At 59.1% G+C, this 27,948-nt stretch overlaps 9 protein-coding genes across 9 annotated transcripts; 3 read left to right on the top strand and 6 right to left on the bottom strand.

The window, feature by feature from the left end:
• The first annotated feature begins 71 nt into the window (after positions 1-71).
• Positions 72-4,024, top strand: THITE_2113013 (uncharacterized protein). The gene is made up of 2 exons (XM_003652007.1): positions 72-812; positions 877-4,024. The coding sequence occupies exons 1-2, from the start codon at positions 182-184 to the stop codon at positions 3,933-3,935; spliced, it is 3,690 nt and encodes a 1,229-aa protein (XP_003652055.1). The 5' UTR covers positions 72-181; the 3' UTR covers positions 3,936-4,024.
• A 118-nt stretch (positions 4,025-4,142) lies between these two features.
• On the bottom strand, positions 4,143-5,748 carry THITE_2154163 (uncharacterized protein). Its single transcript, XM_003652006.1, has 4 exons — positions 5,306-5,748; positions 4,762-5,234; positions 4,531-4,672; positions 4,143-4,456 (listed from the first exon to the last, which is right to left on the bottom strand). Exons 1-4 carry the CDS (start codon positions 5,520-5,522, stop codon positions 4,332-4,334), a joined length of 957 nt encoding a protein of 318 aa, XP_003652054.1. The 5' UTR covers positions 5,523-5,748; the 3' UTR covers positions 4,143-4,331.
• A 1,068-nt stretch (positions 5,749-6,816) lies between these two features.
• On the top strand, positions 6,817-8,117 carry THITE_2113006 (60S ribosomal protein L9). The gene is made up of 4 exons (XM_003652005.1): positions 6,817-6,966; positions 7,190-7,493; positions 7,628-7,805; positions 7,868-8,117. Exons 1-4 carry the CDS (start codon positions 6,921-6,923, stop codon positions 7,913-7,915), a joined length of 576 nt encoding a protein of 191 aa, XP_003652053.1. The 5' UTR covers positions 6,817-6,920; the 3' UTR covers positions 7,916-8,117.
• Positions 8,118-8,695: 578 nt separating this feature from the next.
• On the bottom strand, positions 8,696-9,995 carry THITE_2113003 (uncharacterized protein). Its single transcript, XM_003652004.1, has one exon. The coding sequence runs from the start codon at positions 9,920-9,922 to the stop codon at positions 8,867-8,869; it is 1,056 nt and encodes a 351-aa protein (XP_003652052.1). The 5' UTR covers positions 9,923-9,995; the 3' UTR covers positions 8,696-8,866.
• Positions 9,996-11,335: 1,340 nt separating this feature from the next.
• Positions 11,336-13,113, top strand: THITE_2113000 (uncharacterized protein). The gene is made up of 3 exons (XM_003652003.1): positions 11,336-11,748; positions 11,808-12,336; positions 12,402-13,113. Exons 1-3 carry the CDS (start codon positions 11,451-11,453, stop codon positions 13,015-13,017), a joined length of 1,443 nt encoding a protein of 480 aa, XP_003652051.1. The 5' UTR covers positions 11,336-11,450; the 3' UTR covers positions 13,018-13,113.
• Positions 13,114-14,127: 1,014 nt separating this feature from the next.
• THITE_2112995 (uncharacterized protein) lies at positions 14,128-18,739 on the bottom strand. The gene is made up of 2 exons (XM_003652002.1): positions 16,327-18,739; positions 14,128-16,241 (listed from the first exon to the last, which is right to left on the bottom strand). Exons 1-2 carry the CDS (start codon positions 18,439-18,441, stop codon positions 14,769-14,771), a joined length of 3,588 nt encoding a protein of 1,195 aa, XP_003652050.1. The 5' UTR covers positions 18,442-18,739; the 3' UTR covers positions 14,128-14,768.
• A 753-nt stretch (positions 18,740-19,492) lies between these two features.
• THITE_2112992 (uncharacterized protein) lies at positions 19,493-20,616 on the bottom strand. Its single transcript, XM_003652001.1, has 4 exons — positions 20,179-20,616; positions 19,875-20,087; positions 19,742-19,801; positions 19,493-19,683 (listed from the first exon to the last, which is right to left on the bottom strand). The coding sequence occupies exons 1-4, from the start codon at positions 20,365-20,367 to the stop codon at positions 19,621-19,623; spliced, it is 525 nt and encodes a 174-aa protein (XP_003652049.1). The 5' UTR covers positions 20,368-20,616; the 3' UTR covers positions 19,493-19,620.
• A 378-nt stretch (positions 20,617-20,994) lies between these two features.
• On the bottom strand, positions 20,995-23,095 carry THITE_2112991 (uncharacterized protein). Its single transcript, XM_003652000.1, has 3 exons — positions 22,281-23,095; positions 21,391-22,202; positions 20,995-21,316 (listed from the first exon to the last, which is right to left on the bottom strand). The coding sequence occupies exons 1-3, from the start codon at positions 22,871-22,873 to the stop codon at positions 21,261-21,263; spliced, it is 1,461 nt and encodes a 486-aa protein (XP_003652048.1). The 5' UTR covers positions 22,874-23,095; the 3' UTR covers positions 20,995-21,260.
• A 615-nt stretch (positions 23,096-23,710) lies between these two features.
• Positions 23,711-27,757, bottom strand: THITE_2112987 (uncharacterized protein). The gene is made up of 3 exons (XM_003651999.1): positions 27,572-27,757; positions 24,266-27,500; positions 23,711-24,184 (listed from the first exon to the last, which is right to left on the bottom strand). Exons 1-3 carry the CDS (start codon positions 27,572-27,574, stop codon positions 23,814-23,816), a joined length of 3,609 nt encoding a protein of 1,202 aa, XP_003652047.1. The 5' UTR covers positions 27,575-27,757; the 3' UTR covers positions 23,711-23,813.
• Between the last annotated feature and the right edge of the window lie 191 nt (positions 27,758-27,948).

The following is a 27,948-nucleotide window of genomic DNA, read 5'->3' as shown; positions in this document are numbered from 1 at the left end:
CTAACACAGTGCACAGCGGCGCGCCAAGATCGGCTTGCAGCTCCCCGCCAAGCTTTCCTTGCACGGCTTGAATTCTGCCCTTTGTTGGAAGACGAGATCACGCCGCGTCTGCATTTCAACAACACGCGACAGCGCCCTCGCATCCGCCAATTGTCGCCTGACAACGATACGTGGGGCCAAGATGGCCTCGAGGGAATTTGAGGTGCTCTACAAGGAGACGCGCCTCAATCTAGAACCGGCGGCGCAATCATCGACCATCCAAATCCGCGTCGCACCGCAGAGCGCCTACGGACGGTCGGGCTCGGGTCGGAGCGGCGCCGCTGCCGACGACGAGAAGGGCTACCGGTCCAGGAATCTGGCCACCGCATCATCCATCTACTACCGCAAGCATAACAGCTCTCCGCGCGCGTTCCTCTGGCGGGTCTTGGACGACGGCTGCGTCCTCAGCCTCCGTGTTGCCGACGTCTGCAAGCAGCAGAAGGAATCCGATGCGCCCCTCATCCTGAACCTCCGGTTCCCCACCGCAATTCGGACGTCTTGCGTCGGTTTTGCCGACCCCGAGGACTACGATGCGCTATGCGTCTATGTCGTCGACCACTCGAATCAGCTGTGGTCCATCACGCTGCGGCCGGATCACTTCCGCAAGAGGACTGCCACGGATGGCGGCCTAGGCGATGCTTGCAGGTCGTGCTCTCCACCCGGATTCGGGTTCAAGCACCCGCATAGGCTGGCTGTTGTACATCCAGACCAGTTGATCGTCACAATGCATGATGGCGGCATTCTGAAGTTCGACAGGAACAAGGGCCATGATTGTAAGTCTGTGCCTGGCTTGCGGTTGGAGGACTACCGATTGCTGATCAATCCATCGATTGCCAGCGAATGGAGCCTTGTGGAAAGAGACCATCTATAACGTTGCTGGATGGGGCCAGAGCCTGCGGGGACTGGTTCCTTTCCAGCGGAATCCCACCATCAGGTACGACAAGGTCAACATGGAGTTGACAGCAGCCGCTTCGACCGCAGTTACGACCATGGGCCATCCCGACACCGCCTTTCTATTCACCGTCTGCTTGGATCACCGATTGAGGGTATGGGACGTGCGTACGGGTCAGATTCTGTACACCGGCGACATCCTGAATACGAGGCGCGACTCGCAGGAGGTTGGAAAATGGACTGTCGATCCTTCCCAGGGCAATTTGATTCGGATACTGGACAACGGCCATGGCCAGTGTCTGGCCGTAACATATTCCCCGGTTGGGGCCGGCGAATTCAAGTTCTGGAAGGTCAAGGCGAACGATCAGGGGTCGATACTCGTCGCGGACTGCTTCCCAGGAACGCACTTGGTGCCCCCAAGTCCGTCGTCTTTGGACGTGTGGTCCCTGGCCGACTTCGCCGTTGCGCAACAAGCAGAAGGGCCCGAGCTGTGGACGCTGTGGAAGAACAACACCAGCTACCGCGTGCACCGGCTACAGGTACAGCCTCAGAACGGCGCAGCACCATTCAGCGGCGGTTGGAAGGCGGTCCACGTCGAAAATACAGTGCCCACTGTGCAAGCATCCGGGCCCTGGAACTCTACGGACTGCGCCGAGAAATGGCTGGATCTCATCTTCTACCCAGGACGTTTCGCGAAGTCGACCCTCGAAACAGCGCTGGCGATCTATGAGAAAGGGTTGGGTACCTACAAGGAAACGGTGCCCAAGGCTGGCAGGAGCATTGCGGAATCCATCTGCTCCGTGCTGGGGTCCACGACGGCCTTGGACCGGAGCTCAGCAGGTACCGCGGATTACGATCAGTTCAGGAACACGAGCGAGACCCAGTGGATGCGCTTCTGGCGTCTCTTGCTTGAGCTCGATAAACAACGGGGCGAAGCGCTCTCGCTGGTCTTCGATCCTGTGGAGGGCATGGTCTGGGTTGCCTGTGCCGACTTGATCGCTGCTGTAAGGCAGTGCAGCGACCTGGACCGAGTCTATCATAATCTCCAGTCACCAGAGAAGAAGAACGAAGATGTTGCGGCGCTGGTGTCCGCCGGACTAACCTTCGTCGAAAGCTTCTCAGACAGCATGCACCAATTGAGCAGAGCCGCCCTGAGGGCCGAATTGTATGAAGACTCGGCCAGATCCGACAGCGAACGGATGCAGCTGTTCTTGGACCGTGCAGGGTTCTGGCCGTCGGTCACAGACGACGACTGTGCTCAAGTAATCGACACTCTCGGCCAGAACTATCAAATGGTGACGGCGAGGCTTTATGAGGACTTGTTCGATCTTATCACGGCGACCAGCGAAGCGAACTCGCAAGAGCTTCGAGAACCTTTTACTGGATTTGGACGCAAAGTGGTTGTCCGTGCTGTGCAGGAGACCATCGAACTTCACTGGCAGATCCTCTTTAGCCAGCTCATCCTGCTTGTCCACATGGAGTTCGACATTGAAAGCGAGGAGGCATCTCCGCTACACTCGCGCTTCGACGTCGGTTCCGTGTACAGGCGGTTGATCGACGCGCTACGGAGGCTGGAACATTTAAGGTGGATGGCAAAGACGGAGCTGAGCGCTTCGGCATCCAAAACGGGCGGATCCGGATCCTCGTCCCCAGCCTTGGCCAGGCGCGGCCAAGACGAAAACAACACCATCACTGCTCTGGAAGGGCTGACTGGACACCTGTTCGGGCTTCCAGAGAGCAATAACATGCCGCTGCTGTCGAGCATCACGGATCTGGTGCTGGACCTGTGCGCCCCCAGCAGCACTACTGTGCTCTACACCTGGCTCCTCCAGTGCAGACTACTAAAGCAGGAACGGCCAGACCTTGCTCTGGAGCTTAACCCTTTTGCTGATCAAGACCCCTTTTCGACGTACGTTCAAGGCCGCGTTTTCCTTGCGCTCAGGGACCACGACACTGCCGCCTACTACTTCAGGAGAGCAGCCATTGGCTTGAGCATCTCTATCAAGCACCTGGACAGGCACAGCGCGGGGCTTCTCGACGACACCGAATGGAATCTCCTCAACAGCGGGCTTCCGAACTACTATGCCCACATAGTCAGTCTCTACGACAGGCAAAAGGCCTACTCGTACGTCGTGGAGTTTTCCCGTCTCGCCCTGCAGTTTGTCCAAGCAGGTAACCACGAGGCTGCGGGGACCAAGACGGAGATGCTCAGCCGTCTGTTCACCGCCTCGGTCGCAATCTCGCATTTCGAGGAGGCCCACTCGGCCCTGCTCTCCATGGACGACGAAGCGCTGCAAAAGTCGTGCCTGCGGAAGCTCGTCGAGAAGATGTGCGCGACGGGACAGAGCTCCGAGCTCATCAGCCTGCCGTTCTCGGGCCTCCAGACCAAGGTCGACGACATCCTGCTCGAGAAGTGCCGCGCCACCAGAGACGTGCTCAACGGTGTGCCCTACCACCAGATCCTTTATGCCTGGCGCATCAGCCACAACGACTACCGCGGCGCCGCCGCCATCCTGCTCGACCGGCTGCAGAAGCTGCGGCGCGCGGGCGAGGGCGACAGGATCGGCGGCGGAGAGGACGGCGCCGAGGACGCCCTGGACACCCAGATCACGCGGCAGTACCTCCTGCTGATCAACGCGCTGAGCTGCGTCGCACCGCAGGAGGCTTACATCATGGAGGACGTGCTCCGCGGGGTGGAAGACGAGCGCCGCGGGGCCGCCGGGGGTGATGACGACTTGGAGGCGCAGCTGGACGAGCTCGCCCGGAAGCTGGACGCCGAAATGGCGGCGGACGGTCAAGGGGCAGCCGTGTCGGAGGATGATGCGGCGCTGCTGGAGAAAATGCACAGGTTCCCGGCGCGGAACACGGAGGAGCTGCCGGCGCGGCGGCTCCTCATGCTGGCGGACATCCGCAAGCAGTACCAGCAGGAGCTGGACAGGATCGTGGCGATCCAGAACAACCAGTTTGGGCTCACTGCCGAGGATGACTTGATGGACTTGGCCTGAGTGTGCGAAGCGGGGTTTGGGTGTAGAATGGAGAGAAGGATGTATTGGGGTACGGGACTGTGTAATGATTTTCCTATTTACTGCAGGCTTAGAGAACTCAGTCAGGCAAGTGTAAACTCGGTTGGTCGTTGGCACTGCTGTGGTGGCGAAGGGCGCAATGCGATGGATCTGGGTTGATTACAACGGAATACAGCACTCATACCAATTCGAGGAACATTTTTCGAAATTCCCTTGAATGTCAAGTTGAACGTAGAACGTAGGAGTTCCTTGGGTGACTGAACGAACCAACGCCGTGCCCATGCTGAAGAATATTACCCCTCGCATCCATACATACATACAAAACCGACCACCCATTGCGTTTTCCTCCTGGCCCTTCCCGACTACTGCCAACTCAAACTAAGCAGGCGCCGCCGCTACTTGCTTGGTTTCAGGTGCTGGTAAGGCTTCTTGCCCATTGGCAGCTATTTCGGGCGCTTGCCGATATAGGATGATCTCTGACTGTTTGAAGTATCTCCTTGCGTCTGAGACGAGAGCCATTTGTTAGTTAGACTGGTCCCAGAGAGGGATCGCGATGGGAGATGGCGGGGTGGCCTACCTTCGTCGATCAAGACCAAACTGAGGTAGTATCGCGTCGAGAACTTCTTGTTGACATCCCGGAAAGTCGGCGTCAGGTCGAAGCCGCCAAGGAACAGCCGGATCGGTATGGTCTCTCCCCTCGATGGCGAGCCATCCATGATCTGCCCAGTCGTGGACGTCAGCGCTTCTGTATGTCATACATATGTATATACGTGTGCGTGTCCCAAATCAACCCTGGAGCAGCACGTACCTCAAACCTCACCAGCGTCTCGCTCTCGTTGTATTGATTCGGGGCGGCACCGGTAGTCTCGCGGCGGATGATGCTGAGCTCCATATGCTTGATCTTCAGGCGCACGAGCAGGAAGTAGATGCGGCCCACGATGACGTCCTTGAGGTGGTACTTGCTCTTGCTGTACTCGAACTCGATGTGCAGGCAGTCCTCGATGCCGACATCCATCTTGATGCTGCTGTTCATCTCGGGCGGGATGCGGTAGCTGTAGACCCAGATGTCCTTCTCACGGATCACATCGGCCATGCGGCGCGAGACGGTGACGCGCACAAAGTAGCGCAGCTTCACGTTGATGCCGTTGTACGACTCGTACTGCTTCTCGACGTTCTTGAAGTTGAAGTCGAAGGTTTGCGGGTGCTGCAGTTCGCCTGGCGCGGCCAGCTCTTGGACGAGCGACAGGAACTCGTAGTGGTTGCCCCGGTCGAAGAACATCTCTGCAGCCGGCAAGCGCGTATCAGCTGGTGCCCGAGCAGTGTGCCATCCTGATGGACAGAGGAGCCTGTACCTATTGTACCAATGAATTGCACCTTGATTCCCGTGTGCTCTAACCGCTTGCCATCCTTGGGGCGCACGGTCACGGCGCCCTTGACGGACTCGCCGTCCATGTATAGCGGGGCCTTCTCGCGCCGGTTCTTGTCCAGCTTGACATCGACCATTGCCCGCTCGTCGGCATCGTCGAGGACAATGTCGATATCGACCGGTGTCGCGAAGAAGTACGCCATGGCGGCGGCGGCGTGATACACGATACTCCTCCTCGAACTGTAGAGAGCTTTGGAACGAGACGCGCGGCGGGCCAAGCCGTCGTCGCAGAATGCCAGCTAATTCTTCAAGCTTGGACAGTAAAAGTTGTTGGGATCGCAAATGCTACAAGAGAATTGATTCGCGTAAAGTCGTCGCATTCATGGGTCACGAAGCGACTTGTGATGCATGCATCCTCGATCAGCCGTGGTCCAGTCCCTGAAGCTGCCGTGAGCGCTCTGCTTGATGGCTGCGCAATCACATCAACCTTGAGTGGGGCTGCTTCTTGTTGCGCATAGGGAATGTTCGCACTGTACGAATACCTTAGTTATACTTCTGTTCCTGAGCTCACCTTGCTGCCTCGTGGGCTGCGTCATCGGTCACAGACATTGAGTTAACAGGAAGACATGTTTCATGTGCTTGAGGTGACGGTGCACGATTAATTTCCTGGGCTTAATTATGTCGTCCGCTAGTCTGAGATTCTCGACCTTAGGACCATTGATGTCTGAACTTCAAGCCGGGTCTTTTGACATCAATTGACTACCACAGTGACAACTACCTTGAGAGTCATCTCAACGTTCTTGACAGCCACATTTGACGACTAGCATATCTCGATAACCAACTTGAGAAGTATCTCAATAACGATCTTGACAACTAATTTCACAACGATCTCGTTAACGATCGCGACATCTTGACAGCCAGCTATCTTGACAGCTGCGTTGATGTCAGGTTTTGGGCGTCAGCCGCGAAGATACGATGATGGCAGGATACAGGGAGATCAGTGAACCCTGAATCTTCCGAATCCTTGCATTGGTGTCTAATTTAAATTCACTATAGCTGCCAGCAACTGAAGGCCCGGTGTTTCCTCTTGCTCGACTCAATTGACGGATGAAGTACTCGAGGCGGAGGTAGGGAACATGGCCTCTGAGAAGTTCGTTGGCCTCGCCATGGCGGCAATGAAGTCGCAAGCACAAAGGCGGAACCGTGAAAACGGCATGAAGTTGCAAAGGCGGTGTACTGTGTAATTGAGAATTTGTAAAAAGACGAAAAGCATAATTTGAAGAGGAATTCCCCTCTACTGAGTGCGTTCCCCTCTACTGAGCGCGGGCGGGAAGTCTCTTGGAGCATGCTCCCATCGTTGCAAATAGAGGCACAAGCCAGCTGGCCCCACATTTATCCAGCCGTCGACGCCAACCGGCCAATCACAGCAGCGCAGCACCAATCTGCCCTAACAAGAGCAGCAGGTGCGTCGGCGCACAACTCGAATTAATCCGGGGCCCCAAAATCGACCTTTTTTTTGCCGGGCTTGCAAACTCCAATTCGTCCACCTCGACGACGCCGCCAACACCTTATCCCTCCTCACACACGGCCCCGAAGCGAAAATGCGCTACATCCACAGTGAGGAGACCCTCAAGGTCCCCGAGAACGGTACGTTTGTTTGCCAGATTTCAACCAAATGTGCAGCTCGAAAGACGAGGAGAGTTTGGGCCGGCTTGGCCGCCCACGACCGACAACCGACGCCGATTAGACCCATCGAGGAGGGTGCTTGGCAAGGAAAACGGGGTTGATTTGTCGGGGGAACGTTTGGCGTGGTTGTTTTGGGCGGGCAGCACGGAAACGGGCGGTTGCTGACCTACTGTCCCGTCTACAGTCAAGGTCTCGATCAAGTCGAGGCTCGTCACGGTCGAGGGCCCCCGCGGAAAGCTCTCCAAGGACCTGAGCCACATCGCCGTCAACTTCTCGATCCCCAAGAAGGGCGTGATCGGTATCGAGATCCACCACGGCAACCGCAAGAATGTTGCCGCTCTTCGGACCGTCCGGACAATCATCAACAACCTCATCATCGGCGTCACCAAGGGCTTCAAGTACAAGATGAGATATGTCTACGCTCACTTTCCGATCAACGTGAACGTCGAGAAGAACGCCGAGACGGGGTGCTTCGAGGTTGAGATCCGGTACGTGGGCAGTCGACAAGTTCCCAGGGAATTCAAGACAGAGTGCTGGTGGTGTTTGGCGTGTTGAGCATAGCGGGTCGTTACACCGCATCTGGGTCAGGGAATCCCAATGCTGATGTTGGGATGTACGGCAGGAACTTCATCGGCGAGAAGATTGTCCGGAGGGTCATCATGCAGCCTGGTGTCGATGTCGCGATCTCGACGGCCCAGAAGGACGAGCTGATCCTCACCGGTAACTCGCTCGAGGCTGTCTCGCAGAGCGCTGCCGACATTCAGCAGATTTGCAGAGTGCGGAACAAGGATATCCGGAAGGTGCGTTATGATAATCAACCTCCGCTTTGGGCTGCCCTGACGGTGGCTAACGCTCGACGCAGTTCTTGGACGGTCTCTACGTCTCGGAGAAGGGTAACATCGAGGAGTGATGGGACATGCGGCCATGGGTTTCTTTGTGCTTTATGGGTCTCAACCGGAGTGGCAAGGGGTCAATCGGCATTTGCATGATTTGTAGCGTAAAACGCGCTACTGCAAAATGGGCAACCTTTTGAACCACGGGTGTTGGGTGCATGCCAATATCACTTTTTTTCTCGGCGTACCTGCACACCATGCTGACTCGGTGATCACGAAATGCTTGGATACTCGGCTCCGGGCCGGGGAAGTCTAGACATCTCGAACTGGTGGCTCGGACAATCCCATGCGGAACAACCGATCCTCATAGATTAAAGAGCTCTGATTCTCATTCAAGACAACCACAAGTCAAGATCAGTCATGTCCAGCTGTCATTGATTCCTCGTTATCTCATCAAAGTCCATCTTCCCCGGCTGCGTAAATGCTCCCGTGTTCCATACATCTGTCCTTGCATCTCGTCGTTCACCACCCTTGGATACAGCAGTCCTCCGTCCTGTGTCTACAGCAACTCCGTAAACGCCGGCTACATGAGCGGGAACAAAACAGGGCGCCATATATACGTATCGTGAAAGGCATGTGCTGTTGTGTTTCTGGGAAGATCATGTACGCGGGGGCGGGGGGGTAGGTGAAATCTACATTCGTGTCGGCATCTCGTCATGTTCGTGATGATCAACGTGCAAATGCTGGAAAGGCGTGTTGCTGATGCGACGGCTGTCGGAGAGGCAATCATCACCTGGGCGACCTCGGTGATCTCGGCGATCTCGGCGATCGGTGTGATCTCGCTGATGGCGCTCTCGACACCCGGGTTTGGGTTTGGGTGTGCGTGGTCCTCGTCACCCTGCTCGCGGTCCTGCTATGCCGGGCCGACTGCCGGGTCCGTCTGTCGCTGCTTCTTGAGCCTGTTGATACAAAATTTAGCAAAACGGTCCTCGGAGATACTTGAGGTGGGGGCAAGTAAATGTGGGTGGCTACTCACTTGGGCTGTCTACCGTGTACGAGTCGGACCAGTAGTAGCTGCTGCTAACGTCGCTCCTGGTCCGCGGCGGCGGGGGCTTCTTGTTCTTATTCCTCCTCAGACCGAGCAGCAGCGCTAACGTGCCGAGCGCAGCACCCAAGCCGAGCAGGCCGACGCCTCTGCTCTTCTCCTTCCGCGCCGCTACCGTGCTGGGCCGGTCGCCGTACCATGAGCCGTGGGCGTTCCGCCGCGAGTGCGTCGATCCCCGCCGGGTGTACCGTTCCTCTTCGATGATGGTTTCGGACTTCTCCTTATGCCGGAGACCCAAGAGGTCGAGCAGGCCGTGCCACAGACCGCGCACCACGAAGCAGGCGCAGAGCAGGAGCAGCAGCGCAACGCCGGCGATGGTGCCGACGACGATGCCGGCTATGGCGCCGCCGCTCAGCTGGCCGGCCGAGCCCCCGGGGCTTACTGCGCCCGTGCTGGTGGTAGCACTTTCAGCGGTGCCCGTCGATGTCGCCGAGCCGGTCACTCGGTCTGGCGCGACGAACTGGGTGGTGATGGTCTGGCCCCCGGTGACAATAGTCGTCGGGACCGACCCTCCGCCGCCAGTGGTGACAGGGACGTTCGCCATGCACTGCCCCTCGTAGGCGCAGTACTGCCAGCTCGCACAGCAGATCTTGCCGCAGGCGATCTGGCCGGAGCCTTCGGGCGGAACGCAGTTGCCGCCGCCTGCCGGAGCGGTCGCGGCTGGGAAGAAGGAGCTATATGTCCGGGTGAATGTCTTGGTCTCGGTCCATGTCGTCGTGTACCAGGCATAGCCGCCGCCGCCGGCCGCCGAGCAGCCCGCAATGCCGTTCGAGGTGTAGCATTGCGACCCGGACTGGCAGCAATACTGGTTGTTGTAGCCGCAGTACTCGGCGCACTGGCGCGGCATGAGGTAGCCATAGCCGGCGGCGTGTAAGTCGTCCTTGGGGTACGGATGCGCGGTCGCGCGGCGGGCGCAACTGGCGGCGAGCAGCAGCCATAACGCCGAGTCGATGCTCAGCAGCGACGGCCGATGTCCCATGATGGCTGCACTCCCGAAAAGTGGACTCGGCCGTTTTCCGGTGGTGGCCGACACCGTGCGCCGGCGGCCGGGCTCCCGGAACGGGACGGCGGGGCGGGGCGGGGCGGAGCCGGGCGGAGCAGGTGTGGGGTTCGGCGCAGGACGGGCGGTGTAGGCGCTTTGCTTTTCCTCGCTTCGTCTGTCTGTCGTTTGGTGCAAAGCCAACTTGTGTAAGACCGACGGACCCAATATGCTCGGTCCAGCTGCGACAGGGTTTCCTCCAGAACGTTGGCACTGCACCTGCGAGCTTCACGACGGTCGGCTGCTGCGCGACTGACAGAATTCGACCGGGAGGGAAATGGAACGTAACAAAGGTCGCGGGCAGGCCAGAGCACTGTTGCGAAAGGTCCAAAACGTCGCCAGAAAATTCCAGCTCTCGAATTATCGATTCACGAGTAAAAAAAAGGAAGGAAAAGTGGGCGGGGAATTCTGCAGGGCGGGATTTATTCGTATGGGATGGCTGGTGAGGTGAATGCTTGGTGGTCGGGCGCAATTGGTGGTGTTCCCAACCTCCTCCAAAAGCTGTCCTGTTGTAAGTTCCGAGGTGCGCGCCCAACCTCTTGGATTTTCGCAGCCTCTCCTGCCCACCCCACAACAGCCCCGTCACACCGTCACAAAACAATCCAATCCCTGCTCGACTTCGAAATCTCCGGCACAGTTAGGTACGCAGTTCGATTTGCGACCAGATTCCGCCATGCAGACTGAGATGGGGATCTGTCTCTTGTTCCTGGCACCGCCTTCCCGCCTGATCAAGGTCTGGGCCCCGGGCCGCAAACCCTGGACATGCAGCTTGGATGCTGCAAGGCGGGATGCGGAGCCTCCAAGTGTAACTCCCAGAAACCTGCTTTGCCAGGCTTGCCCGTTCCACCCATTTTGAGCATGCCGCCAGCTGTTTATTCCCCAGTGGATGGTCGCCCCAAGCTCCCGGACACTGGATACTGCCCCGCCATCACGTCGCACTGGACGATTGTCAGCAGCATCTTGTTCACTCAAGGGTAACGTTAGTTGTACCTAACTAGCGGCCAGCAGCTATCCCCGCCGCCACCCCTGTGCGAGTAACTCGTCGCTTGGGGGTCCTGCGTCTACCTCTTCACGGTAACATATTATACGCGACACTGTGGCAGTTATCATTATGCCGTGGTTGAATTTTTGTGTCCTCCGGTGTAGTAAGGGTAGTGGGCAAGTCACCTGTTGTTGGCTCTTCGGCAAAAGCCTCGGTCGTGACAAAAGAGTCGGCTGTTAGGTTGTCGCAATTCCAAACCAGCAGCGCAGCGTCCAGGTGACAACTGTGTAACGGCGGTGGGCCGCTGGAGCGCTACGGAAGTAGTTACCTACCTAACGTACTGTGTAACCGGGGTTGGCCGCTCGGTCAGGCTTGGCCGAGACGCTCCACTAACATCCCAACACCAACACAGTCAACAGCCCCGCGAGCTATCCCGAGCTTGATTGAGCTTCAGGACGACTGCGCACAGCAGCCAAGCCTCGCACCATGCTGCTCGATCCGCCGACATACCTGGCATCGCTGCAAAGCAACATCCGCCAGCGGCCAATTCCGTGGGATGGCGCCGTGCGCGCAGGCACGCTGACCGAAGACCAGCTCGCCCGCATCCGCGCCGTCGACAAGGTCAAGCGCGATGTCCGCATACAGACCGTCGAGGCCGACCTGGACGGCTACCGCACGCTGTTTGTAGGGGAGTCCGGGAAGACGAAGAGCGTGCTGGAATCGGCCGCCAAGCGTCAGGACGTTGTGCAGTACCTTCTGGTGCTTCTGAGCGACCTGCTCAACAGTGCGTACTCCGTACGTCGCTTGCATGCTCGGACAAACACTAACCCACGGCGTGGAAAGGCATTCCCGCACTAGCCAAAGCTATCCTCCGAACCGACGACCCCTACCGGCATTTCCTGCCTCTCCTCGCCCGCTCGTCCAACACCGAAGACCCCGTCCCGCTCCTCACGTCCACTGTGCTCGTCAGTCTCATGGCCGGTTCCAGAGACGAGTCGCCGACCACGGTGGACCAGGCCATGCCCGTCATCTTCAGCTACCTCTCCTCCCTGACCAGGAACGCGGACGCGGGGCTGCAGGATATCGGCGTGCAAGAGTACTCGTCCCTCCTCTACGGCCGCGCGCCGAGACGCCGGTTCTGGAAGCAGAGGAGCGAAACGGTCACGCCCCTGATTGATATCCTCCGGGCCGCGGCTGGGGTTGGTAACAGCGACGCTTCGGCCAGCCTGTGGAGCGGTACCACCGGTGCGGCTCGCAGCGGCTTCGAGGGGTCTCTGGGTGGCGGTGTCGGCCTGCAGCTGCTCTACAGGGTGCTGCTGGTGATGTGGCAGCTCAGTTTTGAGGCTGCCAACATTGGGGATGACCTGAACGAGTATGCTTTCGCCCCTGCTGCTGCCCCTCATTCAGGACTTGTCCCGGTTTACTGACCTGGGCTAGTGAATACGACATCGTTCTTCTCTACACACAGCTCCTCCGGCTCTCGCCGAAGGAGAAGACCACCCGCCTCCTCGTCGCCACCCTTTTCAACCTCCTGGTGCACAATCAGAACACGCTCCTCCCCACCGCGGTCCTCGCCCGGCTGCCCGCGCTGTTGCAGAACCTCCAGACCCGGCAATTCGCCGACCCCGACCTCCGAGAAGACCTGGACAAGCTCCGGGAGCTCCTGGACGAATACACCAAGACGAAGACCACGTTCGACGAGTACGTGGGCGAGATCAACTCGGGCCACCTGCGCTGGTCGCCGCCGCACCGCAACACGGTCTTCTGGGCCGAGAACGCGCGCAGGATCCTCGAACACGAGAACGGCGAGCTCGTGCGCAAGCTGGCCGACATCATGAGGAAGCCGTGGGACAACGACAAGGCGGTCCTCGCCATCGCCTGCAACGACATCGGCTGCCTCGTGCGCGAGGTGCCCGAGAAGAGGGGCCAGCTGGAGCGGCTGGGTCTGAAGACGAGGGTCATGGAGCTCATGGGCGAGGCCGACGAGAACGTCCGGTGGGAGAGCCTGCGGGCGCTGGGCGGGTGGCTGCAGTACAGCTTTGATACGAAGTGAGACCGTCTCTTTTGCTTTTGTTTTTATTACATGTTCCGCCACCGGCTGGGGGGGGGGGGGGGTTTGTCTGTTTTTTTTTTTGTTCTTTGTGTGGTTTTGGCGCCCCCCATCTGGCCTAGGTGAAAGGTGAAAGCATATGACGCGTTTGGGAATGGGCACTTAGACTGGCTCCTGGTTTCGTGGACGGACTGTATGTGTACCTGGTACTTGAAGACAGCTGGTGGAGACCAAGGTCTTCAACATGTTCCCAGTGACAGCCATTGCGTCTATCTATACGAGATAACATGTAAGTGTGGGCTGTCGAGACGCCACTTGGAAGCTGGCGGCCTGTCTGGTTTGCCTCCATCCATGGTTTGTGGATTGTTACCGCAGTACGGAATCGAAGCTCTCAGCAGCTCGCCCCGCAGGCCCTTCCCTATCTTATCGGAGCTTCCTCGATGCTCCCCTCCTTGGGCACCTCCCCGGAATCAACTCGAATCACTTGTGAGCTCGTACCAGTCCTGTCTGCTCATCACTCTGCGTATTCCATCTCTCGCACTGTTCAATTCCATCAACAGTTCTCAAACAGCTCATAACTATATCGGAGGCAGGCCCTTCAGACGCTGTCCAAAGTGGCGACCATGGCCAAGAGGGTACGCACATCTGAGGAGGGGTTCCCTGGGGTGCCTACTGGGAGCGGGCGCTTACACAACTATGGATACCTAGGTCTATTTCCTGGTACATGGAGGTGTGGTGCAAGGTGAGATGCTCTCATATTTGCTTCCATTGACCACGTCGTCTTTTTGAGACTGCAGCCGTGAAACATCATGAAAATGTCAACGATTCACTTGGCTAATACAGGTCAAATCCAGGCGTCGGCTTTCGGTAAGCTCGGGGTTCTGGACCTTCTTCCTGAGCGAACACACACATACCTACATACCTACCTACTATCCCACGGTTTTTCTCCCGCTCCCCTTCCCAAGCGAGGAATGTACAGTACATGTACTCACCAGCCACCAACCACCCCAGCTACTTCACCCGCCACCGCGCCATCGAGCACAAGCTGACCGGCTGGGTCCGAAACACGGACAACAACAAGGTAAATAATCGGCTCCATCGCCTCCTCTTCATGTACCTAGTTAGTTAGGCGGTTTGTCTGTCTGTTCTAACATGCTCTTCCTCTCTCCCCCACCCTGCCGCGGGTTCTAGGTCGAAGGCGAAGTCCAAGGCGAGGAGGACGCCATTGCGGCGTTTCTGAAGCATGTCGATAAGGGGCCGCGGCACGCGCATGTGGTCCGCTTGGACAAGGAGGATAGGGAGGTGGTGGAGGGCGAGACTGAGTTCGTGATTCGTCACTGATGTGTGGTTTGATTGTTATTCTTCGTTGTACGGATTACCTGGAGTTTGGAGCGAGTTGAGTGTGTGAGCTAGCTAGGCACGGGGTAATAATTGATACCTGCAGGCGAAAAGTGCTGGTGACGACCAGCCGGCATATCCTCGATCGTGAAGCAGTGGTATATATGTGTATAGACTCCTCTCTCAAACCCGTCCAATGCAACCGCTGTCTCGCTCCCAGATGTACCTCATTTAAACATGACCCCTCTAAATCCATAAATAATATCATGCCCATTACCGACCGACATGCCCCAGCCAGCTAGCTAGTCCGCTGGCAACGCCACACCCACCACCACCGGCACGCAGCCTCGATCCCACTCTCCCACAAGTGAAAAATGCATGCATCACCGCGGCCCGTCTCCGACTCCGGCTCCGGACTAAGCAAACGTCATCTGGATCTCCTTCTCCTTCCCGAACTCCTCGTCGTCATCATCCGCCCACGGATCCGCAAGCGTGATATTGGGCAGCGTTTGCGCCGACTTGAACTCCGGCCGTGCCGGCGCGGTAGCGGCGGATGAGGCCCCGCCAGTGATAGCACTCGGTGCCGACGCCGACGGCTTCGGCTCGTCGTCAAAGCCCGTGTCAAATGTCATCTGGATGCCGTCATCTTCCAGCCCGTCGTTTCCGCCGTACGCCGGGTAGCCATAGGCATGATACGGGCTGTTTCTTTCTGCCTTGCTGCTGGTGGTGGTGGGTAACGTGGGCGTCCGTTCTCGGGAGGGGCCGGCCTGGTCGTGAGACGAACGGGGCTCGTAGTACGACGTCGATCGGTCTTCGCTCGAGGATGGGATGGCCTCGGCGCTCTTGGTTTCACGCAGACTGTGCGGTCGCGCCGATTTTGCGGGAGGAACCAGGCCCGGGTCGGTCCCACTGCCACCACCAGCCGCGGAATGTAGGTCAAGTTTGATGGGCGGCAGCGTGCTTTTGATCTCCTTGATCTGTAGTAGTTCCTCGTCAATGTGTGCGTCCTTGCTGTTTTCGTTTTCCTTTGCGATCTCGGCGCGGATGGCGTCGACATCGAAGAGCACGCCGTGGTTGTTTCCCTCTTTGTCCTCTGTTTTGCCGCGCTTGCCGGCCCCCTTGGATTCCTCGTACACCTCCCACTCCTGCTTCTGAGGAGCCCTTTTCCGCTTGAAGAAGCCAAAAGCACCGCCCTTGGACCCCTTCCCTTCCTTCTCCAGTTCTCTTCGTGCTTCCTCGATCTCGCTGATCAGCTCGCGCTGCCTCTCCCGGTAGTTGTCCGGATCGGGGTCTTCGATTTCCGTAAATTCGTCGCTCTCGACCAGCCAACCACACTCGCGCATGAGGCGCGGCATCGCCGTCCGATAATCCATGTGTCCGACGACGAACTCGGACACATCCATGTTCTCGACCCCCGGGATGTCCTCGATGGCGGCGAGGCCGGCGACGCGTCTGATGCCTCCGTTGGTCAAGCGGAACAGATAGCCCAGGATCCAGTCGTTGCGGTTGTAGCCGTTGACGAAGCGGCCCGACACCACGGTGCGCGCCCGCAAGTACTCGTCCTTTTTGACCACCATCGGGCTGCCAAACAGGTAGACATTTTGCACGAGGCCGAAGGCGCCCTTCCTTGCGAGCTCCTGGAGGCACGAGAAGATGACTCGGCTGCCGAGGGAGTACCCAACAAGGGTGACGGGGCGCGTGCCCAAGTTCCGGTCGATGAGCGAGTCTGCTAGGATCAAACCGGCCATGGTGGCACGGTCGAGGGAGACGGCCCAGGGGTTGTCGATTAGGTACGCAAGCTTGGTAAGGACGACAGGCAGCTGAAGCGCCGCCATTAAGCTGACAAGAATGGTGCTGCCCAGCAGCTGCTGAAGGCCCTGAGTGAGAGCCTGGCGAGAGAATTAGCACACGCCGGAGCTGCCATAAAGCGGGTTGATACCGCAGGCGTGCCAGTGGCTTCTATATAATACTCACCTCGGTTGCGAGGATGTTGATGGTATCACCCATGCTGCTTAGCATTTCGGGCTCCCACAGCACCGAGTAGATGTCGCCCATGACCGGGTCTACCGTGCTGAAGGGAAGCCGGACATCATCGACCTTGCCTGTCATCCACCCTGAGACGGTAACGATGAGGTTCACCCGCTTGTTATTGTGTAGAGGCCGATACTCGAATGTTTTGACCGCTCCTGTCCTCCTGTTGGCGGCCCTAATGCCGATGATCCCCCCGGACGCGGCCGCACTCGACGTAATGATGGCGGCGCCTCCAGCACCGGCGAGGAAGCCGCTGGTGCCGCCGATGCCTATCGTCGCGAAGCCGGCTGCCAGGCCCATGCCGATGACGGGAGCGAGCAGGCCCGCAGAGAGGCCAATCACTAAGCCGCCGCCCACGGTGGCTAGCCCCATCATCATGTAGCGTCGTTTGAGAGCCATCTTGCGGCGGTTCTCCATGTGCTCGCCCTCGTTCCAGTTTTCATTCTCGGCGTTTGCCTGCATCTCTAGCGCGTCCGTAACCTTCTTCTCGAAACGGCAGATGTCCAGCCAGGATATCTCGAGGTCTTTGGCGACCCGCTCCAGCAGCGTCCTAGACCTCGCGTCATAGATGGAGTCCGCAATGAGCACCAGAAACAGATCACACAAGACGGTCCACCGGATGTCGATGTCGATCCGCTGAGTGGTGGGCATCTGCGACGGCGTCCTCACGGGAGCTGTCAGTTCCGAGTCGTCGTCCACCGAATAGGGAGGGGGTGGCTCGGCAGTCCGTTCCGGCGCGGAGGGCGCGGGGCTCGCGACCGAGGCCGGGCGAGACGGGGTGGGACTCGAGATGGATGACCTCGCGTCCTCGTCGGCCGCCATTGGGTTGCGCACACGAGCATTTGCCATCAAGATGGGGGTCAGGTCTCGGGGCACCACGCCGTGCGCGCTCAGCTGCTCGATCATGACCTGCTCGGCCGGGCTGATGTCCATGTGGGTATAGAGCCTGATCATCATCTTCTGGCCCCACATCTTCATGCTCTCGGCCGCCAGCGACACTTGTTTCTTGGCCTTGACCGTGTTCGCTACTATAGACTCGGCCTCCTGCAGCATCGCCGAGAGCTCTAGCCTCGTAATCCCCACGTAGGCGATTCTCTGCCCCTCGGTCAACAGCTCCTTGGTGGCTTGCAGCTGGCTCACGGCATCACGCTGCACGTCGTCGTCATCCACAATGCTTGTTCCGCCGCCGGGCTCCTTGAACAGGTACTGAGTGTTCTCGTCCATGCTGGTTGCAGACTCGGCATCGTCGTCCAGCAGCACCTTCGTATACCCCTTGCCGGCTCCGCCTAAGCTGGCGTACCCGTAGCTCTCGTCGTCGGCTTCGTGGTACTCTTTGGCAATCAGCTTGTTGTTGTCGTCGTATATGTCGTACGGCGCATACGCCGGCATGGTCTGCCACCCGCCGTCATCGTCCTCCTCTTTTTCGGCTTGCTGCGACGTAAGCTGCTGGTGTGAATACCCGGAAACGCCGACCCCACTCTCCCTCTTGCTAGTGTCGTGCTTCGGGTCTGTCGTCACTACTTCGGTTTTTCTCGCCTCGGACACTGCTTGGTCTTCCTGGACATCCGTTTTCGCCGCCTTTTCGTCTGTTCCGCCGGCTGGTTCCGGGCCGCCGTTGACGGATGGCTTCGCACCGTCGGATGTGACAGCCGGAAGCTTTGCTTCGCCGTGTGGTTGTGGTGTTGGCTGGGTCTTCTCCGATACCGAATGTTCAGCGGCAGATGCAGCCGTAGATATCCGAGCTGCGTCCGGAGGTTCGGCGCCGGATCTCTGGACCGAATCCTTGCTATCCCTCGGCACGGCCGCGGTTGCTTGACCGGGCTCACCAGCGGTGCCTGCGGGAGCTACACGCTCCCTCGGCCCTGGCACCTCCGGAGCGGGGTATTTTCTTACAGGCAGGCCAAAGTCGTCGAGCTCCACAGCCATGGCGGCGGTGACGGGTTTGGCAGTCGTCTTCGGGTCGGCTGCGGGCGTTGCGGCGGGCGCTCCATGTTTCGTTGCATTCGAGGCCGAAGCGTGTTGGTCACTGCCAGCCGAGGCCCCGTCAGCGCCCGGCATGGCTGCTTCCTGCTAGTTAAAAAGAAGCACAACAGGCGTCACGGAGGCTGCCGGTGTGGTAGACGATCGGGGGCTGGCAGCGACAGGAATTGGGTCTTTGTTTCGAAGAGTAGAAGGTTGAAGTTCCCCCTTGGGGGCAAGCTTGGACTTGCTCCCTCCCTGTCTTGGGTTACGGGTTACGGAGCAGTGAGCCCCTTAGCGCGTGCCTTCTAGTGTAAGCCTGAGGTGGCACCCTAACAGGCAATTGGGTCACGGCAACGGACGAGGCACCTGTAAGGTTACCGGGTCATGGAGGGGCCCCGCTGCCGTTTTCGCAGACACTGGAGGACCATACTGTGTAGGTAGTTCAAGAAATTGCCCGTTTCATTCATAGTTGCATCTTTCCTTGAGATCCTCGCGTGACAGTGTCGTAATGGGCCTGCTGAAACAGGTTATAACTACGCAGGGGCCGCTCCCAATAACGAACGTTAACAAAACAAGGGTGCCCAGGATGATGCCCACAGAGTTGTGGCCCCCGCAACGGCTGGCCGTTGGGGCCTGTCCCATCAGCTGATGTTCCGCTCAAAATAACTCCCGGAGGGCACCCGCAGCCCGCATTCCCAGGTACCCGGTGAGCAGGTAGCTAGAGATACTGTTTAGGAACTTTAGCTGGCAACATCACATGAAAGCTACCACGAAGTTCCTTTCCCGTCCGCTCTGCAATAGCCGATTAAGAGTCGACCGACTCAACGGCGCTGGCCTCGCCCTTCGCTGCCTGCTCGCTGCTGCCAACCCCGGCCCCTCCGGCTTTCTTGCGCCGCTTCCGCTTCGCCTTTGTTTCTGTTGGTGGCTGTTTCGAGGCCGGCGGCTTGGCGGGTTTCTGGTCTGCCGGAGCCTTCTTCTTGGGCTTCTTGACTGACAGCGGGTTTGGCCCCTTGGGGCCATACCTCTTCTTCTTCTTCTTGGGCTTATCTTCTCCTCCGACTCCGACTGAGGAGCCGGCCTCGCCGTCACGCTTTTCTTTGCCCTCACTGCTCGAACCCTCTTCGCCAGACTCGTCGTCCTCCCGCTTCCTCTTTTGAGGTCGTCGGACAATGCCAGCCAGGAACCTATCCTCCCGTCAGCGATTCCGCTGTAGGGTGTCACCGTAGTCGATGTCCCCAGGGCGTGTGAACCCGAAGCAGACACAGGGTTGATAACTCACTTTGCCCGCTCTTCCCGTTCCCTGGCCTGCACCGACGAGGACGACATGGGCTCCAGGATCTGCCGAGCGCATTAGTTACCCACCCCAGCCCCGCGAAATGAGAATAACAAGACCTACCATGACACTCCGGCGCACGTACATCAGTGGAGTAGGCACCACCGAACGCAGCCTATCTCTCTGTTACGACCGCAGATGTCAGCTTGGAAGCAAGGAAAAAGCTGTCGGAGAGGAGGAGGCAGGAGTCACATACCAACCACTCGTCCTGCGTGACGACCACATATCTGAACTTGTTCTCCCCTTTCCCCTTGGGGTCCACAACCGAGAGCATGCACTCGCGCTCCGTCAGCGGATCTTTATCCATCAAATGGCCGCATCTTCTCCTCTCAAACGTCTTTGCCCGGTCGATGGCAGCGACCACAGCCGGGTCCCTGTTTGGGCCCACGTTCTTTGCATATAACGCCCGCTACACGCCAACGTCTCAGTTAGAAATAAATAAGTTTCCGACAAGGGCAACGGAATCCTATTTCCTGTAGGATATCTCACGCGGGACTCACAATGCAGCATTGTGTAATCATGGGCTTCAGACCCTTGGTAGACAGCGTCTTCTCAAACAAGCCAATCAAGTCGAGTTTGATCGTGTCGAGGACGACGTCGCTGGTCATGAGCAGCTGGTATGGCTGGCGGAAACCGAGCAGCTCAAACGCCCGCATGAGCTTCTTGTACTGCTTCGTGCGCTTGCCCATCGTGAAAGCGGGCGCCCCTTAAGTTTGGGGCAGTGGAAGGGTAGAGGTAAAGAAATTTTGGGCCGCAGATGGATGCAGATGGACGTGATGGGGCATAGCCCAGTGAGAGGACCCCGCGAGAGAATGAATCTGGTAGTTTGGGGGGTTGAGAACCCAAGGTTGACTTGATCTCTGCAAGCCGCGATTGCTGGTGTTGAATGGGCTCCAGTTGGAAAGCCGAAAAATTTCCAGGAGCTCAGGCCACTCCTTAACCCGTCAAGCAGCGCACCGCAGGCCAAGCTTTCAGCCCCACTAAATTTACGGGTGCTGAACCCGAGCATCATTCTCTCCATTACCGGGCAGGCACTGAAGTACCTAGGTAGTGTATCTCCACGTTACCGTGCCTGAACTTCGTCCAAGCCGTTACCTCAACTAGGCCCTTGTTCCAATCAGCCGGGAGCTGCCGTAGCAGAAGCTCGGGTACTAGTCTGGCATAGTGCACACTATTATCATCTGTGTTTTCGACAGGACAACACTCCAGGTTGAGACTCTGCTGCCAAGTGCGCTTCAGGATGAGACGTTCATCAGCTCGGTCGTCACGCCGTACTTGTTGCCGCTCACCAAGCAGCCTAACACCGGACGCCGGGTTCCGTCATTCCAGGTTCCTCCTTACGCCAGCCATCTAAACCGTCCCTGGCCCAAAACATTTGCCGGATGTCAAACCAAATGTCCGCTCATAACATCACCAAAAGAAGCCCGATGCTATCCACCATGATAGAGAACCATGCTTCCCCTTCTCGACACTTCGAGCACGGGCGGGCCCAGAAACAAGGGTCCAAGTCTACCCTCGTTTGCGCTGTACATACCTGCCATAGGCCCAACAGCGCCGAGTCTCCATATGAGACTCCATTTGTTCATCCCTGGTTTCTCCGGCAGATAGCAGCCACGACGCTGATATCGTCGAGCTTGCCTGCGTTCAGCAACAACAACCGTCAGTCGATGCCAAAAACACGCAGCAACCGAGGAAAAGAATGACCAACTCACCTCCGCCGCTGGCCAGGCCCTCCTCAATAGCATGTTCCATAAAGGGGCTCTCAGCGAACGGATCCACCGCGACCGCCTTTGCCGCCTCCATCAGCTCCTCGGCGACAAACCCCATCATCCCATGATCATCATCATCATGAACCTCATCATCATCACGACCGTCACCCCGACGGCCCAGACCTGTTCCTAACCCTCGCCCCCGCCCCCGCCCCTCCCCGGCGCGCCACCTCTCGAGGCTCTCGCAGACCTTCTCCACGATCTCGTGGCCCCACAGGTTGTCGATCACGCCGTCCGACATGGCCAGCACCACGTCGCCCTCGCGGATGGGCACCTCGTCGACCACGGCGCAGTCGGCCGGCGTGTCCGGGCTGTTGGTGCCCAGCTGCCGCGGGCAGTCGAACCAGTGCCACTGCTCGGTCGACTTGTACACCATCTCGCGCGTCGACGGCCGCACGACCATGACCTGCGAGTCCCCGAGGTTGGTCACGTACAGGAGCGGCTCGACCGCCGCCCCGTCAGCGTCGGCGTCGGCGCCCGGGCTGGCCCCGGCCCCAGCCCTGGCGGACCCCGGGTTTCCTGAGCCCGAGTCTCCGCTGTTGCGATCCTTTGCTTGCACCTGGCGGTAGTGCAGCTGTGCGCCCGCTGCGGTGGTCGTGCCCTGCCAGTCATTGGGTGGGCCGGTTGCCTCGATCGTCTGTTCGTACGCCCGCTGGAGGTAGGCGACGGGGGTGGGGCGGTAGGAGGCGCCTTGCCGGGCGGCATCCTCAAATATGGCGGTTGCCCAAAAGTGGAGGATCAGGCGCGCCCATAATCTGTTGTTCAAGTCAGCATCATGCAGATACCCCTAGCACCCGTATCTGGCGACCAAAAAAAAAAAAAGCTCCACGCACCCCGCATGCCCTCTGGGCCGCGTACTCCACGCGCCGACGCCGTCGTTGGCGCAGATAAAGTAGTCGCTCGCAAACACGGCATCGTCACCGTTGGTGAGCCCCTGTATGAGGTGCCCGTCGACGTACGCCCGCCGGCGGTCCCGGCTGCGATCGTGCGTGCTGAGCGGGTCGCTGAAGGAGCCCGAGGGCGGGGAGAGGTAGGGAGGCGGGAACGGGCGCGGGGCGCGCTTCGCAAAGAGCGCGATGCCCGTGTCGAAGCGAAAGGGGAGTTTCTGGAAGGCGGACGGGTCGAGCCTGCCGTCTTCATCCAGGGGCGGATATGCGACCGGAGGCGACGGGGTCGCTGTGGTCGGCGAAGGCGCCTTGTCTTGCGAGAGCGGCGCGGTCAGATGTATCCGGCGCTGTTGCGCTGCCAGCAGGCCACTGCGCTGTGGTCGAGCAGAGCGAGGACGCCATGCCGTCGATCGGGCGGCGGGGGGGACATGGAGAGCGGCGACGAACTGTGGAACGAAGGCTGGGACAATAGTATCTGTTGTCGCCTGAACTCGTGCGTGTGAAGCGGGGCCGGGCAATCGAGCAGGTAGTCTTCTCATTCCAGCGGCGCGCGCGCGACCTGAAAAGCCGTGGCGCTGACGGACAGCATTCGAAAGAGCGGATGGTCAGCGACAACTACCGGGCGCTCTCCTGGCTGGACTCGGAGCGCGAGAAAAGCAGGCATGCCAATGTAACCTTACATTCGATGATGAAAGTGGGGGGGCCTGGCTGGTGCCAGTATGTACATAAGGTACATGTTACATGTACGGTAATGTATCATGCAACTCGACCACAGCACCTGCTCCGTTTGTCACAATTACTGCACCTGTGCCTCCCCGTCAATCCACCAAGATTGAATATTGAATCACACTAAAGTAAGTACATCGGAGATGGTGTACCATCAAGTAGTGCAGGCTACCACTCGACCGTGGTGAAAAATGACTTTGCTCGCGAAAGCATCCTCCAGCGCCGAGATGGCCGAACAATGCTAGGTATGTACCTTGATATGCTGGAGAGACCACACCCCCTATGCAACCCCTGAGAGACTGAACAGTGAGAGCCAGACAACGGGAAGAGACGAGACAAAAGAAAAACCAGTTCTAGACAGCTTCTAACACCGTATGCGCATCGACCCCGGGTAATGCAAACAAATGAAAAATGAAGATGTCAAGAATGCTTCGACGCACAACCAGTCCCGCCAAAGCCCCTGATGCAAATGCAGAGCCTGAAAAACAAAAGAAACCACTTGCTTGTCGGCGGCACATGCGAAGCAGAAACAGAACCCGTACTCCATATACTTCTCCTATCCAATCGTGCTCCAGCGATGCAACGTCTAGGACACCTTCCCTCCTTGCCTCCTCAGCATAGATAGACCTGTGCGGTAGGCTCTCGATCCCCTTTTCCTCACTCCTCGGCACCGATTGTAGACTCGGAATCCTTCTCTTTGCGCTCCGTCTCGGACTCGAACATGGCTCTCAGCTTCTTGACCTTGGCTCCACCCTAGAAAGCCTGGCCCTGGAACTGCATGCGACCCGGTGTCCCTGGCCGCGGACCGCCTGGAGTGCCCGGGGGCGCGTACTGACCCTGAGGCGGCAGCTGGAATGCCGGCGACTGCGGCCGCCCACCCTGCATTCCCAAGCCCATGGTCGGCGGGGGCATCGGCGGTCCCTGGCGATACGGCATGCTCGGTACGCTCCATTCACCTCCCTGCGGAAGCCCTCCGCCGTATGACGGCGACTGCGGCATCATCTGATGCCGCGGTGTTGGAGGCCCTTGGGCAAAGCGCCCCGGTCCCATCATGCCAGGCCCGGGGCTCATGCTTCGGCCGCCCATGCCAGTCATGCCCGGGCCGTACGCAGTGGGAGGAGGGCCTCCGGCCATCATGCCCATGCCCCCCGGAGTATTCGGGCGGCCGGGCTGCGCTTGTGATCCGTAAAGCGGCAGGGCAGCACCGTCCATCATCCTATTCATCGCACCAGGGGTCTGAGGACGGGCTGGGACTTGCGGGCCATAAACCGAAGGTGCACCGCCCATCATCATGCCCATCGCGCCCGGCGTCTGCGGGCGGACCGGACCATGTTGTGCAGCGAACTGAGCCTGCTGCTGGGCATATGCAGCCTGTGCGGCTCGTTGTGCTTGCTGGTTCTGTTCTCGCTGCCTTTGGTCGATGGCCTGGGCAACTGCCTGCCCGCCGATTCCCTGTTTCATCTGGGCTCTTTCGCGCTCCCTAACCTCGATCGCACCAACGAGCCCGTTCTGTGTTTGAGACGGACCTTTACTTGTGGCGAAGGCGATCAGCGGAGTGCCAGTGACCCGTGCAACGTGTTCCTGCTCGCGGGCCGACAGGGACGAAGACATCTCCCCCGCAGAAAGGACTGCGCCCGTTCCCTGGCTGACGGGCCGCCCGGAGGAGAGCAGGTCGGCTGAGCTGCTCCGCGAATGTAGGGCGCCGCGGCTGGCTGGTCGCTTGTTAGGGTCGCCCCCAGATAATACAGCTCCCATCCCCCGGCTGGCCGGTCGTCCAGAAGAAAGCAGATCAACGGAGCTGTGTCGAGAGTGCGAATGACCGTTAGATCGGCCCGACGAAAGCAGATCAGCCGAGCCGTGCCGAGAGTGAGACGGTCGCAGTTCGGTCAGAGTATTCGTTGACGGAATGCGCTGGTGCGTTGTAGATGATCCGGCCGGCGGAGGACCCGGCCAGGCGACGCTCCGACGAACAGTGTCGTCTGATTGCTGTCGAGAATGCGAGAGTGCAGTCGTTGGCGCGGGGGATCTTCGACCGACAGCTGGCGCACCGTCATTTCGTCCTGACGAATCTTTGGACGACAACTTGTCGACCTGGAGAAGGGGTGCGCCGTAGTTCAGTGTCCGACCAAAATTGATTTCAGGAATGTCATAATCCTTCTCTGCAGCCGCCCCCGATGAGCCTGCAGAGCCGTCCCCGACAGTCTTGAGCACGCCGGCTCTGGGCCGATCGGTCGAATCTTGGGTGTCGGTCGAGGGACGAGTGCTCGCGTAGTCCGGGCTGGTTGTCGAGGAGGCGTCGTCGAAGCCGCCCTCCGCTTTGGCCGGGTCTCTTTGTCGATAAGGGGCCTGTGAAGAAACTGGCGGCGAGGCAAACCCGTCAAGCTGCCGAGGGTGCGCCGCCGGTCCACGGGGCGGCGCAGCATGATTTGGGGGTGCTGATTGACCGGGAACCGGATGGGCGCCATTACCGACAGCACGAGATGTCAGGCTCGTCGTTCTCGCGGGCAGAGGCTTCCTGTTTATTGGGGGCGAACCCCCCGAGACCGGCGGGGATCGTTGCTGTTTCGGGCCGGGAGAAGGGGTGCGGCGTCCATCGGCAGGCTGTTGACGACCGGACAGTGGGGGAGCGGGGGGAGGGAAGCCGAAGGCCTGGGGGGCATTGCCAGGACCCTCCCTCGGGGGACCTCTGAGAGGAGAGTTCGACCGCTTTCGAGCGGGATCCCTGAGGGGTGGCGGCGGGGCGGGCCCGTTGCGGCCCGAGGAGGCAATGGAGGGGGACATTAGAACTTCAGGAGAGCCATTGATATTAGCATTCGTCCCCACGGCGTTGGCGCTGGCTTGTGGCTGTACCGCTAGACCTCGCGGGTCGGTGTGTCCCGGCCCTGGACCTTCGCCCGCAGTTTCGAGCCGTGGTTCATTCCACTCGTCCGTTAGCGCATCCGGGTTAAGGCCTCCGGCCTTGGCGATGTGCGACAACGTCGTGTTGGACAAGCGATTGGTTGCCCTGCGCATCTCCGGCGACGGATACGGCTTCTGCTGCGGTAGAGAACCTGAGCCATGCGCGAATGCTGGAGGCGCGTTGACCGGTTCAGGCGTCTCCATGCGCTGCATCTCGCCAATGTGACCGGCCATGGTTTCTCTCACCGGGCTGTCATCCTCGGAACTGACCCTCTCGGGAGTCGAAGCCAAGTCGCTCGCATAGGCCTTGACCCGTTCGGGACCGCGCATCCCCGGCGGGCCGTGCGGCGGGGCACTCTCCAGGCCGAATCCCGGCGGAGCCTCACCTATTTGGGTATCAGAAATGTGCCGGGAGTGTCGAGCATTCTCAGCCATTGCTGACGGCGCCCGTTCCCGGTTCGGGTCAGGAGGTGCCGAGTCGGTCCGCGGACCCGGTCGCGAGAGCGACATGGACCGCGACGACCGGACAGAGCCAGTGTCATCCGCAAATCCCACCCTCGGCCGGGATCCCGCGTTCTGAGCCCCGTGGCTCAGTCGCTTGCTGTTATTGCTTGTGTTCCGGCTTTGGCTCCCAGCGGCATCCTCCATGGCGGCCATTCGTTGCCCCGTCAGTTCCTTGAGGCGTTTCCGCCATTCCCGCTCTGACCACGAAGAACTCCCATTGGTCAAGATCAGGCCGCTCACATCCAAGATCTCTAGGTAGCCATATCGCTTATGCTTCGGCATCGCAAACATCAACGAGCGCGTGTCGAGAGAGCTCGCCACCAGGCGGCCGGGCCGGCCGTACAACGCGAAGGTATCCCACGTCGGGAACAGGCAGCGAAGAAGCATTTCAAAGCCGGACACAGCAGGGTGCGTCTCGGGCATGATGAAGACGAAGCCTTCGGTCGAGGATGGGGGGTCGGAGTGAATTGTGATGTCGCCCTCAACTTTCAAAAGCGTCGAGCTGTCGATTAGCTCCTTTGCTTGCGGGTAGATGGCGTAGGCCGCGTAGGCGTCGGTGATGGACGCGATGGGCTTTTGGTGCTTCTTCTTTTTCTCAGCATCCTTCTTTGTGTCGAAGAACTTAATCTCGCCCTTCAGAACGGGACCGTGCGAGCGGTCGTAGGGAGACCGCTTCTTGAATTCCTTCTGCGCCTTCTGGTACTCCTTCTCGCTCGGCGGTTCGATCACACAATAGCACCGTCTCCAGGGAACGCCGGCGCCGAATCTCACGCGCACCCATTCCTGAATCGGTTGTCTCGCCCGCTCCATGATGATGTTGATGTTATTGAGGCTCTTCCCCTTGCCCGCAACCAGGGCGCCCGTGTAGGCTTCCTGGAGCGTCGAATGCTCGTACATGGCAAGGCGGATCCCCGCCGTCCATTGGATCAAGGAATGGTGCGAGCTAAAGTGAAGCAAGTAGCGGTTGCGGCCGGCGGTAGAGATGCTCAGGATATTCTGAAGCGGTTGCTCGTTGGACTTGGTTGGAAGCGATTCAATCTGCTGCCGTGTCAGCCATTCGGTCCGCACCGGCTCAACGTTGGTAGGGCCAAGAGCGCGGGCCACGATACCATCTTGATCGACGCATCCGTCAGGTTGATGAACTTGGGAAGCACCTCGCCATCGTCCCCCGCCGCGTCCAGCTCGGCAGCATCCCAAAGCGACAGCACAGTGCCGACCAACTGCGCAAAGCATTCGGTCCAGGTTCGATCGGGGTTCGGGTTCCCTCCTACACGCGAGAATCACAATCAGCGACGTCACACGTGCAAGACGCGGGAGAGGCGCCTTACGAATGTCCTGGTCGTCCAGCTTCAAGAAGTAGCCCTCTTGATAGAGCTTGTTGGAGTGGCTATTTAGCAGGGTGAAGATGGGCTGCAGCTCGGGCAGGGTCTGCTCGTTGACGGCCATGACGGGCGGCTGGTAGGTCTGCACGATAGAAAGGGGTCGT

Source organism: Thermothielavioides terrestris, chromosome 2, assembly GCF_000226115.1.
Source record: "Thermothielavioides terrestris NRRL 8126 chromosome 2, complete sequence".
Lineage (NCBI taxonomy): Eukaryota > Fungi > Ascomycota > Sordariomycetes > Sordariales > Chaetomiaceae > Thermothielavioides > Thermothielavioides terrestris.
Note: the sequence above shows the minus strand (reverse complement) of the source record. Positions and strands in the feature narration are given on the sequence as shown.